Source organism: Seriola lalandi, unplaced genomic scaffold (assembly GCF_002814215.2).
Source record: "Seriola lalandi dorsalis isolate HSWRI2012SDOR001 ecotype SW California unplaced genomic scaffold, Sedor1 jcf7180002054408, whole genome shotgun sequence".
In the NCBI taxonomy this organism is placed as follows: domain Eukaryota; kingdom Metazoa; phylum Chordata; class Actinopteri; order Carangiformes; family Carangidae; genus Seriola; species Seriola lalandi.
This window is the reverse complement of record NW_019524961.1, coordinates 732768-750696: the sequence shown is the minus strand read 5'-3', so window position 1 is coordinate 750696 and position 17929 is coordinate 732768. Positions and strand designations below refer to the sequence as shown.

Genomic DNA, 17929 nt, shown 5'->3' with positions numbered 1-17929 from the left:
CCACCCCCACCCGCACACCCACCACAACTACCACCTCCAACTCTGACTCCCTGCTGTAAATGTTCTTGAAAGAGCAGGGGAGATGGTCTGTGCTGATATATTTACCATTCAGAGTGGCTGCTTTTCAGAGCAGACGAGCAGAATGGATTGAAATTGGGAGTGAAAACAGGCGACAGAAATGTGTCACCCTCACACAGCAGCAGCCTGCTATATAGACTTAACAACACTGGCTGCATTGAGCTGAGAATATAGAGATTATCATCTGCTCTGCAGGTCATTATAGGAAGGCGGAGAAAAAATAATATCGTCATCAATGTGCTTTACTCACTTCGACTGTAAACGATCCTCTATCTAAAACACATTTATGTTGCCGTAGTAGGTGGAAATGCGTTTACACATGGAGCGAGAGCCACTCCTCGGTGCGTATGGACGTTGATGACATGGGGGGTCATGCATTATGGCGCAGGGGTCGAGCTGTGATTTGATTGGATAATCTATGGATTTAATATCTCATAATCCTTGCAAAATCCCCCGCGGCATCACAGAGCGAAAAGATTAAGTATGTGTAGATGTGTGCTCATGTTGCTGTGACCGACAGGAGCAGACAGAGCGCGCGCGCTTGTGTGTGTGTGTGTGTGTGTGTGTGTGTGTGGGAATAATGTATGTGTGTTTAGTCTGAGGATGACTGTATGCAATATCTGCGCTGTGTGTTTGGAGGTGCAGCGCTGGGAGAGAAAGAAATCAAATAGCAAGAACACAGTGGTAAAATGGGCTGTTGATCAGGCAGGTTTTGCCTGTTGTGTTGTCTGTGCACAGTATGGGACTGTTTTTGTAAACAAGCCTAAGAGAGAAAGGGGAGGGGAGCAACAGGAGGAGGAGGGGAGAGAGCAAATTACTGTAAAGTGTGTGTTAGTGGTTTAGGCTTAGAGGGAGATATTTTTCTCCCTGCTTCTGCATCTGCTCTCGAGGCAGCGCCAACATTCAACAGGCACAAACGCTCCCTCCATCATCCTTTTTTTTTTTTTTCCTGTGTCTTTCATTTTTCCTTCCCCTCCTTGCCCCCCCCCTTCCTCACCCATCTAATCCCTCTATCTCTCGACCTAGAAGCACCCTTTGTCCTCCTCATTTGTTTTTCACCCTTCTCTTCCGCACGTCGCTCAGGGCAACCTTGTTTACCTGATGTGGGGTTCTCATCACCGGGGTTGTCATGACGATGGCCATGCAAGCGCGGTCTTCGTCAGAGCAGCGGGGCCGGTTGCCGTGCCGATCTGAAGTGGCACAGCCTTGATGCCTCCACTTCTCACTGTTTTCCCTCTTGTATATTCTAATTCCAATCTCCTGAGCCATCTGCTGCGCTTCTCCTTATCACCACCACCACCACGGCCTTCACTGTTTGTCTTCCTGCACTGAAATATGGGCCATGGGATTTTTTACAGGCGTCATTCAAACATGGGAGCAGTCAAAGATGCCACATTAAACTACTGCCGTGAGGTTGGAGCATCAGCTTTCAATCCCTAGCTCCACTCTGAGATATTTCACTGTGAATTATCTTTTATCTTTGCATCAGAAAAGACGCTGATCTAATCGGAGCCTGGTTTAGATTAGAACTGGATTTGAAGAATTTATATTGTAGTCAGTGTACAGCACGTACACAGGACTGTAGCAGCCGCAGAGCACACTGAGATATTGTCCTCAGTATTTATTTCTAAAGAGGTTTTTAACAGATGGAGGGTTAGTAAATGTAACTCTCACTTTTTGTACTATACTGAGGATGAAAACCCCCACATGGAGGGGTGTATGTGAAAGCATGAACTCATGCTTAGAGGTAGGCTATATGTCAAATCCCTTGATGTATGTGACCATGCATTTTTTTTTGGTGTGGTTAAAAAGAAGCTGTCCCAAATTACCACATCTTATCAGCAAAAGAAAAAAAATATAATGGATCTTTAGCCATCAGTTTTTATTTGATTTAATTAATTAATACATTTTTTGTTTAAAGCTGCTTTCTTTGTCTCCATTCAAATCCTTATACCATATTTTTTAACAAAATGTGGAATCTACCTTCAAATTAGGTTAATCAAGTTATGATTTAAATAGATGTGACACAAAGAAAAACAAAGAGTGGAAATGATCAAATAGTAACCACAGACCTTAACATAAACAACGAATGGGGGACTCAGCAGTTGAGTTCAGTATTTCTCAAATTCTGTCTCCGGCCCTGCAGGATCCATATAAACACAATTAGATAAAAGAGTGTAGATGAATAGAGTTACGTGCAGTTTCATATTTAAAACCCCTTAAATAAGCTTAAAACATATGCACGGCCAATGTTAAGTGTAGAGTGAATATATAATATTGCACAGTGGTAACTAATCCTGTACTCTGCACAGGTTGCTACGCTGTAGTTGACAACTATGCTGTGGGTGTAGATAACATGAGCAGTGATTGGTATAGTGGTAAACATTGGACAAAAGACAACGACTGGACCCTCTTGTGATAACAAAAGTGATATTTGTTGAGAGCTTTCAGACAAAGCACCTTACAACACCATGAGTATGTGAATTTTAGCAGGTGGGCCCAGTTGGAATGTTGTTATCTTCATGATTCTTTATGCCAGGACAAAACTTTATTTATACTTTAATTATAAATTAAACTAAAATTACTATTCACTGATTGCAGGAGCAGACCTCCATCTGCTTGAGTGATTGGAAGATGGTTTTGAGACTTTGCCACTCCATCCACTCTATCATCCGATTAATTGGTGCAATCAATTGGATGCTCTCGGTGAGGAGACACAGGGGCCCTCTGCAGCAGGTGTTGGTGGTATTTCAGCTGTCTGTTGGGTATGGTGGCGGCGTGGAGACGACGGTGTTTGTGCAATGCGGCCCTGGCGGCAGGAGCGCGACCACGGCACCGATCAATAGTGTCTCCTGGTGACCGATCGCAGCAGATCAATCAGTGACACAGGATCAGTGACTGGCTGAAATGTCACCAGCTCCATAATTAAGACCTTCATTAAGCCACAGTTAACAGAGTGTCACTCAGTGGCTCTCACCTCGACTCCTCACCTACGTCACCCTCTCCCTCCCTTCCTCACACACACACACACACACACACACACACACACACACGCACACATCCCCCACCTCCATCCTCTCCTCCATATGCTCCTTTCCTTCCCCTCAATCCCTCTCAATCCCACCCTTCTCGCTTTTTCCCCTTCTTATTCGTTCGTTTCTTTATTTCATTCAATAGCTTTTTCCACAGTCTTCGTGCTCTATACATTTGAAAGTCGAGGCACTGACGTGTGCATATTTTCATATAGGGGTTTTGTTAAGTAATGGAGAGGACAATTGTGAGGAAGTAAAGAAAAAATTGGATTTCATCAGCTTGTCTTTTGATGATTTATGAAAAGGTTGTTTAATCCGTCTCTGTGTCGCGTGTGCTGTACTTTTTCTTTGTGATTCTTTTATTCTTTACCCCCCCCCTTTCTAACCCTCTATACCCTCGTCTCTCTCTGCCTCTCCGTCAGGCTCAGAATCTCTCGCTATTCTGATGCTGTGTGCTCCTGTAATCCAGATTAGCTGGCGAGTGTTCTTAATCTTATCACTTCCCCAATCCCGCGTGGGTGTGTGCTTTTCCTGGTTTTGTGTGATAGGGGGGAGAAGGAACGATAGACGGCGGGATTAGAGCAGATTCTGAGAGAGACTCAGACCGAAGAGGTGGAGAGACAGAGAGAGAGTGAGAGAGAGAGACTGTACGACACTGTCAATGTAATATCACACATATCAGTTTCATCCGCTGCTCTGGAGTAGAGTTGGTAAAAAAAAAAAACAAGGAGAGGAGGAAATTATTGGGGCAACGTAGGCGGCTGGCGCACAGGCTAAATTCAAAAACATCCGTACATTCATATATGTGTCACTATTACATCAGTAAAAGATGGGTTATAAGAAGTCACGAATGTCATTTACATCATTTACGGGACAACAGTGGCCACATTTTTTGATTAAGTGCCGTTATCTATCTTTTTCCTGTTTTCTTGTGTCCTATATTTAACCTCCCTGTGCCATGTGGCCTCTGTCTTTCCAGATGAACCGCCCAATCCAAGTGAAGCCGGCAGACAGCGAGAGCAGAGGGGGTAAGAGACACCTGTCCCCCACCCAGACGCACGACACCTGTTCAAACAACAGCACCTTCACGGTGCACACGATCGAAAAAATGTCAATTAGCGGGTGAAAAAAAAGAAAAGCGTTTGAGAGCAGACCTTAAGAATGTGCGACATCTCAAAACGACACTGACAACAACACAAGAATCAAGTTGGTGCCTGTTGGTGATCAAGGACATTTTAGAGAAACAATAAACTGCAACAACAATTTGCACAGAAAACATGCGAGGCTTTATCATCCCTCCAGCAGATTAATGTTTTAACAAAACTACTGTATTAGATTCAATTACCTGTTAAAATGGCTGTTTTGTTGCTGACAAACTGCACCTGTACATCACACGCTGTGCGCTCGTCTCAACGCCGTCAGAGCTGCGCTTCAGTGCTGGGTTTGCACAGCGTTTTTTTTTTTTACAAATGCCACTGAAGATCCCTCTGACCAAACATCTAATCAATCAGTCACCTGATCAGTGAGCATTAGTTTCATCCACTTACACACGTTGTTCTAAATTTCAGCTGTTTCTAAAGACTTTGCATGTTTGTGCTCATTTGCTACAATTCCCATATACTATACGTTATTGTTAACCGTTTTATAATGAGTGCCATAATTTTGAGGCAGCTGTTGGTGTCAGTAAGGTCCATTACGCGTGCAAGATTTTTTATTTTTGTCAAAATCCAGTGGAAAGACTCGTCACAAAAAAGTGTGTTTGTGCTGGTAGAAAAGCCCCTGACACGTGAGGAGAAATTCTCCTTTTCACTGCAACCCCCGATTTCTAACAGGTCGTTTTTACAGGGGACATTTTGACATGTCACAATAGGAAGAGCACGGGTGCAAATAATGGAATTAATGATGGCCGAATTTCACTTTGTTGCTTCATTTTCATTTTCCTGATATGGTGCACGCTGGCTCGCTGTCACACTGTCATGGCTTACTAGGACACTTGAATAGAAAGGAGCCATTGTTCATGTTATTAGTAACACATGCGCTTTTCCTGCTATGACAAGTCAAAATGTCTGCTGTGAAAAAGGCCTATTGCCAAGTCACTCACTCCAGCAACGAATCAGTAACCTGATCAGTTCGTTCTCTCCACCTTTTCAACATTTTGAGTGCACAATTCATTTTATTTCATTTTATCTTATCTTATTTCCTCTAAGCCTGTTGTCAAAGAATCATGTTTTTGCGTGTTTACTGCATTACACACAAACTATAAATTTGTGTTGACCATTTGGCAAAGACATTGCATCCCATTCATTTCAGTGGTTTATGACAATGAACTAGTAGAGACTTGGAAATTGCTTGAGATAGATAATTTATCGCAGTCAACACAATGAGAGGTATAATATTTGTCCAAATGCAGCTGAAAGATGCCACTGCCCAAACATCAGTGTGTTATTGTGCTGGTTGGAAAAGCTCTGATATTTAAGTCTTACATGGTGTCTGTCAAATATGACATGTGATCTCTCTGCAGTCGGCACTCAAAGCAGACCCATTAACGCACCACGCCGCCAGTCCTTTCTAATCAAACCACATTTTCAAACACAATTATGAGTAACATTTGCATAAATGTAACCAAACGATAAAGATAATGACGTGTTCACTGTGACTGATTTGTGTATCTCAGGTTTTCAGGTCTCCAGCAGATGATTTTCGGTGTGTGGTGGGTGTGTATGTGTGTGTGTGTGTGTGTGTGTGTGTGTATGTGTGTGTGTGTGTGTGTGTGTGTGTGTGTGTGTGTGTGTGTATGTGTGTGTTGGAGAATAGTCTGCAGAAATGTAACATTTGTAGTGAACGGGCTAAAACATGCAGAAACGCTGGTCTGATCCCTCACAGACGGGGACAGACGGAGCAGCTTCTCTGACAACACAGAGGGTGACAAACATTTGAGTCACTGCCAGATGCTGTTTGTTTGTTGTGATGTTCATGCTACTGCACTCTGGTGGCGCTCTGAAAGTATGGCAGGCTGACGTCCACCCTGCTTTATAGCTGCTTAACACTGTTGTCTCTCTATTATTCATGCATGTACGGTGACATGGCCCCCCCCCCCCCTCCCTTTTCACTGCCTGTGTCACCTACTCCCACGTTTTTGCCTCTTTAATCTCACTCACATCATCCACACATTATCCTGTTTTCTCCCCTCCCATCTTGGCAATCTCCTTCCCCTTAGAAGACAGGAAGCTGTTTGTGGGTATGCTGGGAAAACAGCAGACGGACGCCGACGTGAGAAAGATGTTCGAGCCGTTCGGCAGCATAGAGGAGTGCACAGTGCTCCGTGGGCCTGATGGTACCAGCAAAGGTAACAACACAAACACAAGATACAAAGCAAAACAAACTACTCTTTAAACAGCATATGATACAAAGTGTTATGCATAAAATTAAAGCATGGCACAGGATAAAAACACTATAAGTTCAAATAACTTGCCCCAAATCTTGACAACAAGAAGGACTGCAGTGTCTCTATTACATTACAGACTCACAGTTGTGATATGCAGATTTAAACACAGTGCATACAGTATTACTCATTATGCAAATTGTACATTTTTGCTAAAATACTAAGAGCTTTCAACCATCTGTCTTCTGTCCGTTTCTTTGAATAAAAACACCTGTTTTTAAAAACTGAATCTGTAATAGATTCAGAGTGTCTGTCATCATCTGGTAATCTGTTCCAAATTTTTGCCCACACACATTGAGAAGTTGTAGATCTAAAATATCTATGAATTTTAACTATACTTAGTATTACACCCTTGCTGGCCTGTTGCATGCTGGAACACTGATTTACTGTCCTGAACCCTGTTAGGAGTGTTGAACCATTTTTGTGATTTGAAATGTCCTGTGTTTAAGTGGATGCAACAAAATGTAACATAGCATCTTATTTAAATGATACAGAGTGATTAGACTGCCAAAAATCAATCAGTTTTTAAAACATTAAATTCATATTTGTGATTTTGGATAGCTTTACCGCTCTCCACAGTTTACAAAACACCTACTTCTCAGGTGTCCTTTAGCTTTTTAAAGTGCTGCAGTGTGAAATGATTGCGACTGGCGTCCAGATCATGACTCTAAATGTGACACTGACTTTGTTTAACTATTTGTATTTTCATCCATCCCTGAGAATTAAGCCTGCAGCACATCACCATCACGTGAATGTAAATTACCAACGTCACGAACAACAATGCTAATGATATTTGCCATGTAAATCAAAGTCCGGCGACAGTTCAAACACAGATGCTAGATTTTTCTGCGTTTGTTGCATGAAGCATGACTAATGGTGCAATAGGTTTTATGGGTCAAAGCTAATGATGCGTTTGGTGGTTTACGGGCTGTGATTGATGAAGCAATGAATGTTTTGTGGACCATGTTTAATGATGCCTTAGTAGCTGATGAAGCACTAGATGTAAGACAGCTCCTAATGTATTTTTAAAGGGAAGTAGTTTCTTTATACTGTGTTTGTGTGTGTCTGAGTGTGTGTGTGTGTGTGTGTGTGTGTGTGTGTGTGTGTGTGTGTGTGTGTGTGTGTGTGTGTGTGTGAGGCCATGTTTTAATGGTGTGTCATTTCATGTAGGGTGTGCATTTGTAAAGTTCCAGAGCAACGCAGAGGCCCAGGCCGCCATCAACGCTCTGCATGGGAGTCGTACTTTACCCGTGAGTCCCCCTTACACACACACACACACACACACACACACACACACACACACACACACACACACACACAGACACACAGCTACAGCTACAGCTAGTTACACATACACATGGTTACACATGAACTCAAATAGACACACTCAGATGCTCCAAATCCAGTCATTTAGACACTCAACGTGGTGACTCAGCTAATAGTCACCACTTCTCATTTCTGTCCCCCTCCTCCACACACATGCATGCACGCACACACACACACACACACACACACACACACACACACACACACACACACACACGCACAGAGGACAAAATCTTTGTATCTAAATCCCTGTTTTTTTTCTGCTGGAGGTGAGTTGTATTGTGCTTTGGTGCAGGTTGCCTAAATTAAAAGATTATTATTGTTGTTCCATATTAACATTGGATTTTTGCATCATGGACAGTTTTTTTTCAGCTTTTTCTTGTCTTAATTTGATAGCAGGCTGTGTAGAAGTGAAGAGAAATGAGGGGAAACAGAGGAGGGATGACTTGGAAACGAAGGTCCCTGGCCGGACTTGAACTAGAGACATTATGAGAACATGATCAGCTTCTTGAACCCCTCAGTCACCAGGACCTCCCGTGCATTGTTTGCCCCGTTTTAACCTTATTGAGCGGTGGTCATTTTTCATTTGATGTTGATACTTGCGTTCATGTGAAAGGCGTCAGACAAAAGGAGTTATGATTTTTCCACATTACCTCCTCAGGGCGCCTCGTCCAGCCTGGTGGTGAAGTTTGCCGATTCGGAGAAGGAGCGAGGGCTCAGGCGGATGCAGCAGGTGGCCTCTCAGCTGGGCGTCATCAGTCCCATGACCCTGCACCTCGGGGCATACAACGCCTACACACAGGCCGTGAGGAACACACACACACACACACACACACATTTCTTTAGAAACAGACTCTACTTTTCATGAGGACACATCTATGTGTTGCTGAGAGTCTATATCTATCTTTTTTCATTAAATAAATATCCAGAATGAGACACAGAGCAAATAACCTTACATTTTGGTTTCTGTTTAGTTTGTTTTTATGCTCACCTCCTCTCTGTAATGTCTGCTCTCTTTTCTCTCTCTCTCTCTCTCTCTCTGTCTAATGTTAACTCTAACTCAGCATCAAATCTTATTTGGATAATTAGAAAGCAATCAAGCCTGAACCATACATGAGTTGTGAACAAAAACAGCCCTGAATTAACTGATGTTTTCTTTATGTAGATGTAAACGTACTGATGTGATGTGTGTGTACAAAATCCATACTCAATGTGATATGTTCCATGTGATCTCACTGAAGAGTTTTAACGTCATACTGGATGATTTTAACTGGAAAAATTACAATTTACAGTAAAGCCACATCACTGCTCTCGTCTTTTGCTAATTGACCATTTAGTGCAAATGGTTTTGGGTTTGCCTCATTAACAGTTGTTCGATTTGTGATGCTAAAGGAGGCCAGATGACATCTTTACCCTGCTGTGGACGTGTTCGCAAAATGCTGCACTTCATTCAAAACTTCAACTAAAACATAAACATTACAGAAAGTAAAACTGCTGAGCAAAAAAGCAAAACAAAACAAAGGATTTATCAGTAAAGTGCAGGGCCACTTGAAAACTACACAACAGCAGAAATGTAATCGCCCTCACAGTTAAAAGCAGGAAAGCGCTGCATGATCTGAAAACAGATTATTACCTTGATTTGGTCCTAATGGCTGATTATAAATACTGTGAAGTGTCTGCACCGGTTTGCAAAAACGGAGCCGGTCACGAAGGACAGCTGGTCTGTGTTGTGTTGCAGTGTGCAGTGATGTGGCCTTCGGATATATTGACGGATTGAAGTTCAGTCTGGAGCCATCGCAATTATATCAAACATGTTGGATTTTTATGACTGGATCAGGTTATTTGACCTGGTGAATAATGAAAATCTGAGCTTAGTGTGTCTGTCTGTGTTTTACTTTACAAGCCTGCGATTTGACTCTGAGAAAACACACTGACCACAGCCTACACTCTGCACACGCATTCTCTAAACTCCAAATCTCCTGACTCCCTCTCTCCCCCTCAATCACAACCTCTCTCTCCCCCTGTCCGTCCTCCAGTTGATGCAGCAGCAGGCCCTGGTGGCGCAGTCGGCCTACCTCTCTCCCGTTGCCACGGTGGCGGCGGTTCAGATGCAGCAGCTCGCTGCCCTCAACCCCAGCAGCATCATTGCCACGCCGATCGCATCCATCACCCCCTCCTCAGGTAATGAGAGGCAGAGATGTCTGGCTCCGGCCGGCCTTGATTAGATTTCTGCCTGAAATATGAGGACAGATACACAAGGAGAGGTGGACCTAAGAGGACAAAATAACAAACATCTATTTTGTAGTTTTTCTCTTTTTCAGACTGTCGTGATGGTAGCCATGTTAGCTTTAACTTTTAAGCTTTAAAAACCAGTGAGTATCAGTATTACTAAAAGTACTGAGTACTTCAATTTAGAAATAAACAAGTAGTGAAACAAGAGGCAGCAAATTGTTGATATTTTTATTTCATTAAAGATTTAGAAAAATGAAAATTCTGTATTTATCTGCAAATTAAACATTTATACTGTTGTTCAACTATAAATAGAAATAATAAAATAAAAAACATGCTCCATACACGTCTGCAGGTACCAGCACTCCACCCTCCATCGCAGCCACACCCGTTCCTGCTCTGCCTCCACCGATTGCAGTGAACAGTTACCCCTCTGTGCCAGCTCCCCCCAACGGCCAGTCAGCAACCGAAACCCTGTACACCAACGGGGTCCATGCCTATCAAGGTACAGCCGTCGCATCCCAATAACTGTGTGTCTGTTGCAAAATATTCCTCCACAGGTTTTCACAGGCGTCCTGCTTTGATGTGCAACAGCGAGGGTCTAATTAAGAGGAAATGAAATGAAACTAAAGCTCTAAATGTTATTTGGAGCGTGCTGATGTGCTCCGAATAGTATTCATATTTTTTGTGTGTTTGTTGATGTACAGCAGTTACTAATGATTTTGTTTTCTGTGCCACAGCTCAGAGTCCTGTCCTGGACCCCCTACAGCAAGCTTATACAGGCATGCAGCACTATACAGGTGAGCCTCAAAGTCTCAGTGTCGTTGTAAGCTGACATTTATCTGTAGAAATGCACTGCTATGCACTTATAGGTATTGATGTTTGTGGGAGAAAAAGAAAATGTGCAAAGTTCAAACCGACTTCAGATGTGCAAACAAACAAATAATCTCACAAAATAAAATTTGACCGCTGGACCTTAGATTTTTTTTTGTTTCTGTTCCTAGAAATAACTTTTCAGTCAGTGTAACCAGAATGCAAAACAGCTTTATGCAGCATAATGGAATACAGCTCCATTACCTTTGCACTCCTCAACTATCCAGTGCTGCATGTTTAAGTAGAAATCTACACCCAAAGTCAAAACATGCACATATATTACAAAATGTAAATAACCTGCAGCTCTATAGAATGAGTCACACATCACAAACTGTATGCAAAACACCTCAATCTGTAGGTGGGAACGCTGCTCTGTCGGATGTTTGTTTTTTGAGTAAAAAATGACCAGTTTGCAGTGCTCTGCCTGCCTCACCCGCTGCTCTCCGCTCACCTGTTCCTCCTCTCCGTCAGCCACCTACCCCGCTGCCTACGGCCTGGTGGGACAGCCGTTCCCCCATCAGCCCACACTGGTGGCTCAGCAGCCGCAGCAGCCGCAGCAGCTGCAGCAACGGGAAGGTAAACTCGAAAGAGCTGTACACACATGGGGAATAATCATATCTTAGAGAGACATTCCAGTGGTTTCGCATGTTGTTGTCCTTTTACCACAAATCACCCACACTTGATATCACACATAATCCTTCTGCAAACAGTGATTGTATTATCAGCGTTTTCCCTTTCTGCCATTCAAGATATCTGTTGGTTTTCATCCATATTTGTATGATATGAAAATGTATCAACACACTTTCTTGAATGATATAATTTATCACAGTGAAGATAAAGTCTGCATTCATCTTTGTCAGAACTACAGCTGCAACGAACAATTACATCGCTGACATGACCTGTCCAGTTTTTCTCTGACTATCTGAACAATTGTCTATAGAAATGTAAAATAAAATAAAATGTCTGAAAATGGTGATAAATAACACAAAAATAAAAATTTCCCAGAGCCGCTTTTGTTCATCTTTAAATGTCTTGTTTTGACCGACTAACAGCCCAAAAACTAGAAACAAATCCTGACATTGGAGAAGCTGGAACCGGAAAATAATTGGGGACTTTTGCATGAAAAATTTAAATGACTCAATCAGTTATCAAAATTGTTGCAGATTAACTTTGCCAATGACTAATTAGTTCATTTACTAATTAATCAAACTCTGGCTATATTACTGCATTTTAAGATTGTCATAGTGTAGTGCAGACTTTTCCTGCTGCACTTAAACTGCATTACGAAGCAATAATGATGCAACAAAAATTAATGCAGACTGGATGTTCACTGCACTGGACTGCACAACAGTCTGATAACTGATCTTGACTCCATCTAACTAACTAACTAACTAACTAACCAGAAATCATTGTCTAATCGAACAAAACTCTGTGTGTTAGACAAAGATCCAGAGGTGCTGTAATCATTTTTACACAAACAACTTGGGCTCTTTGTTTTTAGAAGGAATAATTTGATGTTTTGATGAAACATTTAGATGAAAAGAAAAAAAGAAAAAGTGTAACTCTCATGTCTGTGCGGTAAATATGTATTTTGAGCCTGGAGGCAATTAGTTTGGCTCAGAATAAAGAATGGAAATGGGGGGGAAACAGCTGGCCTGACTCTGCCCAAAGGTAACATCCACCTCCCAACACAAGAAAACAAATAAATGTTTAATATTTAACTATTCTGTTGCTCTGCTTGTAATATTTGATTTTGCTTCCTATTCTATTCTGTTCTTGTTGGTTTTGTAGTTTTCTTTTTTATTAACTCTCAAGTAAAGCAGCTCTATTCTTAAAATGTTTCATTACTGTTGCTCATTGTGTTACTCATACCGACCCAACTTTACAGTTTTCCCAGTGTTCCCTCGACGCTGCGGTTTTTACTGATCTCCTAACATGTCCTGTCTTGTCATGTCATTTCTGTGTCCTTGTCTCTCTCCTGTCTTTGCGTACAGGTCCCGAGGGCTGTAACATTTTTATCTACCACCTGCCACAGGAGTTCACCGACTCTGAGATACTGCAGATGTTCCTGCCCTTCGGAAACGTCATCTCTGCTAAGGTGTTTGTTGACCGCGCCACCAACCAGAGCAAATGCTTCGGTGAGTCACGCTGGTGGTAATAGAGGTGGTAATGTCTGTGATGGTTGTTGTCACCTTGAGGTTCTCACCGTACGTATAATTTTAGATTTATTTGGCATCGCCTTTTTTCTGCATATATGATGCTGCCTTAAAGTTTGTGTTTACTTCTTTCACTCCATCTTCTCCTCCTCAGGTTTTGTGAGTTTTGACAACCCCTCCAGCGCCCAGACTGCCATCCAGGCCATGAACGGCTTCCAGATCGGCATGAAGAGACTGAAGGTGCAGCTGAAGAGGCCCAAGGACGCCAACAGGCCTTACTGAAGGAGGTGAGTTACTGTATGTTGAAGGCGAGGGGTCGGGGAGGGATTGATAGACAGCTGCAAATGTGTCTGGAAGTTAAAGAGACAGAGTGGATGTAATTGGGGGCTCAGCACTTAAATGGCTATCTTTCATGTGGAACTGAAGAAGTCAATAACCCTACAGTAGATTAACTTTACTGAGGTGACAGCACTCTGAAAATACCATCAATTTGAAATACAATTCAAGGATCAGACGATGTTGTGTAAAAGTGGCTACTTCTTTTTTTACTCAGTATGTAGGGACAGTTTTACTCATGTTCTGTCTAACCAGTGTTCTGTCGCAGGGTTGAATGCCAACTACTGTTCGTCATTAATTTTTTGTTTTACTTTTCATTTATTGTTTTTGTGCTGTGCCATATGCCATTTTTCCTGAAAAAAACATCACACCACTCTCAAGACTGTCCCGTCCATACATATATCGTGGAGACGTGCGTCGCTATGGCTACGGTTGCCTAGCAACCGCTAAAACCTCCCCCCTTCCTTCTCACTGCGTTGTAAGTTAATTGGCCTGTGTTGGTTGCTGTGGCGATATTGCCTGTGATGGTTGCCATTAGCAATTTTTTTTTTATTTTGGGCCGTTGCCTTGATTCACCATGCTCAACTGCATGGCGGGTTACTGTGGCGACCATGAACTGTGTTTGGTGCGTTGTGAGTTTCCTCTTATTATTTTGTCCTGGTTTTTAATCCTTGCAAACACTGATCAATAACTGTCACTTTACCTCAGCATCTGTAAGTAACTGATTATCATGACATGCTGTTTTTCTTTTTCAAAGTCCTCTAAAAGCTTCAATGCTCAGAACTAAATGAGCCTGTTGTCCATCAAATATGGATATATAAGAATTTTTTCCTCTTAGACTTTTTTGATTTTGATTACTTTCCTTTTTGTTGTCTGTCATGATTATCATTCTTACATATTCCCTCTGTTTAGTTGGTTGGTGTGGTAGTTTTTCGGTGATGCGGGGTTTTTGTTTGGTTGTAACTCAAATCCAAGTGACTTTGTGCCTGAACTTTGTTTGGTTTTTGTGAGACTGAAACTGTACTGAACGTGCCCCTGTATATGGTTGACAACATAGTATTTGTGTATGAGTGACTCTGCGTGTGAGTGTGTGTGTGAGCCAAAGAAGATGGTGTGTACATTTATATTTGCGTGTGTTGCGAGTGTTTTGTATTGAGTAGATGTGAAAAAACTTTTGTGTATAAGTGAATGTGTGTGTGTGTGTGTGTGTGTGTGTGTGTGTGTGTGTGTGTGTGTGTGTGTGTGTGTGTGTGTGTGTTGTACCAACTGAGACACTAACCTTACTCTAGAAGGTTTTGGGTAAAGCTGTTTGGTTCCTGTGACACGTGCTGCTGGCTGAGGAGCTGCATTCCTCTGTAGGAATTCTGGAAAAAAACAAAAACATAAGACATAATAACCAAAAAACATTCAAATATTACAACCCAAAATGTCCACTTCATATCAAAAGAACAACCAGAAATTTATCGTGTGTCTTGCACAGGGTATCTGCAGGTCATTAACACGACTAAAAGTAAAAAAAAATCAATAAAAAAAATTAATTCTCATGCTTTACAAAGCCTGATTTTTAGTTACTAAGAAAATTCAATATTTAAACTCGAGGATGTCTCTGGTCCCGAGAAACAAAACTCACACAGTTTGGATCATTAGTACGACCAGATTTTGGTAATTTTTTTGCTGTACCACAATAAACAAACCAGTTCTAGGACAAGTTCATGTATTTCATTTCACTTTGAACACCCCTTAACATACAGTTTCCCACCTTTTTCTCCTGTAAATATCCTTATGGCTCCACACTGTGGGACAGTATCATACATACTCTGTATCACATTGTTTTAACTCTCCATTGAAGCTTAATGTTGTTTCAAACCCAACACAGCTTTACATCAGATGTAAAATTATTTGTGCAGAATTTTATTCAGGCTTCCCTTAAATTCACCTTAACGTATTTGATATCTTTAGTAATTTTGGTGTCTGAAATTCTAAGTAGAGTTTAAAGAAAATAAAGTGGGTTTGAGTGTAATGTCTGCTTGTTAAGGGGTTTTTGACAGATGACACATGATTCACATTCACCGCTCTGATAGACTATTGGTATTAAATATAGATAAACTGGCATTAAAAACAGGTTAACTAGTTGTTTCTGGTACCTGCAGATGTCCTGTTCACAGAAACCTGCATCACAAATAAACTTTTTGGCAGATGATTTGAAATACTGAATCTGAAATCCTTCCTCACTGAGAAACTACAGTTTGGTGAATGGCGTGGTTCTGAGTATTTTCAGAATAAATGTGAAATAATCTCCAACTGTTTTCTAAAACTTGGAGAGTTTACACACACACACACACACACACACACACACACACACCAGAATTCCTACTGTGCATGTTCTGAATTAATTTGCCTGCCAAAAGATATGACAAAGTACTTTCTAAGAACGTGCATACACTTGCAGCAGTATGACTGTCACTATTTAAGTTGCATGGACACTAGTTGATTACTGAGACTCCCCCTGAGGCATCAGTGCAAGCAGTGTGTATTGCAGACACCACTCCACTTCCAAAGTCTTAAATGTATGTGTTTTATTTCAGTGATTTGGTTTAAAATGCTTTGCGCTCCCTCTCTGTCTCTCTTTCTGTCTCTCTCTCTCTCTCTCTCTCTCTCTCTCTTTCTCTCCTCTCCTTTGCCTCCAGGAAAACCTAAGAGTTCAATCAAGAAAACCACTTGGGATGTCCCAGCCTTGTTTGGTTGTTTGACCAACCGTATAGCACAGGAGCAACACTTCACAAAAAGCAGTATCACGTGTATGCGCTTACAAAAACAACAACAACAACAGCAGCAGTAATATCAGCAACAAATACATGTTCAGAATCAGCATCCGCAATATCAGAAGTGCTCCAGAGTTCCTACTGTATCATTCCACTGCTGGATTCATTTATATTATGTACATACTCTATTGTCGGCAACAAGATCTACATGTTAAGAAAAAGCATATCACTGATGTTATTCTACTGAACAGGGTTCTACTGTATAGTGTGATTTGTGGTCTATGGCGTTAACAGAAGGCCAGTCTACACAGTCAGAGGCAAAAGAAAATACTACTCTGTATGATTACCATTGGTAATATTGTTATGTAGAGTTAGTTTTATTATTTATACGTAAATTAAAAACATTGGGTAATTAAACTGGAAGAGAAATGGATTTCCTCTCACTGTACATACCTTGGTTTAAAAATGGAGTTAAAAGGACTTAAAAACTTCACGAGTTAAGATTCTCTGCTGCCACTACTTTTCAAATTAACAAAGCAGGAGGAAGGGCTGGGAATTTTTCTATCTTGATTTTTTACGTTTAATTTATTTGGTAATCAATTTGATGAGGGGGAAGATGTGAAAATTTCTTTTTTAATTTAAGAAGGGGAAAAAAAGAGGATTCCTGCGGTCTACAAGACAATGAACACACTTATTATAGAGTTTTTAATTACATAAATGTACCTATGGAAGTAAAAAAAAAAACAAACAAAAAAACAAACATAATGTTTCTTTATTTATTCTCTACAATTGCTGTTTTAAAACATATGTCTTTAAAAGAAAATAAAGTACAATTTAGAAAAAAGTGTCAGTGTGAGAGCTCTCTGCTATATATATTGTTGTTTACTGAATAATTCTGCCTGTCTTTCCAGTGTGATAAATCAAATGCAAATCAGAAATGACATTTCATTTGTTTAAACAGACAACAGAATAGACAGTGGTTGTCTCAGAGTCTGGGTGTTTGATCTTAGGGGAGTTTGCTGCTCTCTGTAGGTCAGAAGAGGTACTGAGGAAGGTGGAAAACATCTGAACTTGAGTCCTGGTTGATTTGGACCCGTGAAACCAAACAAACTGAAATTTACACGAAATGATGAAATGAAATACTTTTTGTTTTTGTGTGGAGTATAATTACAAGCCTGTATACAATGGCCATTTTAATTGGACATAATTATGTTAAAATGCTGATAATCCCACTTCAGCAAGCTCCCACCATGATTCACTGGTGACTGCGTGCATGAATATCCAGCTCAGTTATGAGGAAGATGGAAAAGGCTGAGGTGTGTCTAACAGCTGGCGTGTGCACTGAATCTGTCTGTGACAGGGTTTTGGGTTTGGTCTGATGCGTCCAAACATGCCTTGACCCTCTTTGGCATGCCTGTGTGTATGAGGAGAGATGAATGCCGCATAGACATGGTAGGATGAGGAAACGTTTTTACACTGTTGACGCTGCTGCTGCAATTTGAGGAGAAAAGAGCTGCCAATGCATGGTCATGAAAGGGTGAGGAAATCGTGGACTACGTGTAGGTAAAATATTTGAGTCACTTTTTATTATTCTTTCTGATATGGCTACACATCAAAGTCCATGTGAGCAACAAGAAGACAGAAAGCAGCGTAACTGCACAACAACGGCATAAATTTTCATGAACATTTACTATT

At 41.3% G+C, this 17929-nt stretch overlaps 1 protein-coding gene across 3 annotated transcripts in view; it reads left to right on the top strand.

The window, feature by feature from the left end:
- celf3a (cugbp, Elav-like family member 3a) overlaps window positions 1–16667 on the top strand; it is a 26721-nt gene extending 10054 nt beyond the window's left edge. Inside the window, exons 4-15 of one of the 3 annotated variants that reach the window (XR_002760939.2) lie at window positions 4090–4138; window positions 6328–6456; window positions 7723–7802; window positions 8540–8683; window positions 9915–10059; window positions 10463–10612; window positions 10848–10907; window positions 11452–11556; window positions 12975–13118; window positions 13291–13423; window positions 13854–13950; window positions 16160–16667. Coding sequence is in view for 2 of the 3 variants with exons in the window: in XM_023409863.2 (XP_023265631.1) it covers window positions 4090–4138; window positions 6328–6456; window positions 7723–7802; window positions 8540–8683; window positions 9915–10059; window positions 10463–10612; window positions 10848–10907; window positions 11452–11556; window positions 12975–13118; window positions 13291–13418 (1134 nt within the window). In the remaining variant the exon portion in view is untranslated. The remainder of the gene's footprint in view (window positions 1–4089; window positions 4139–6327; window positions 6457–7722; window positions 7803–8539; window positions 8684–9914; window positions 10060–10462; window positions 10613–10847; window positions 10908–11451; window positions 11557–12974; window positions 13119–13290; window positions 13424–13853; window positions 13951–16159) is intronic. The other 2 variants (XM_023409864.2, XM_023409863.2) reach the window with 2 other exon arrangements.
- Window positions 16668–17929: the final 1262 nt, after the last annotated feature.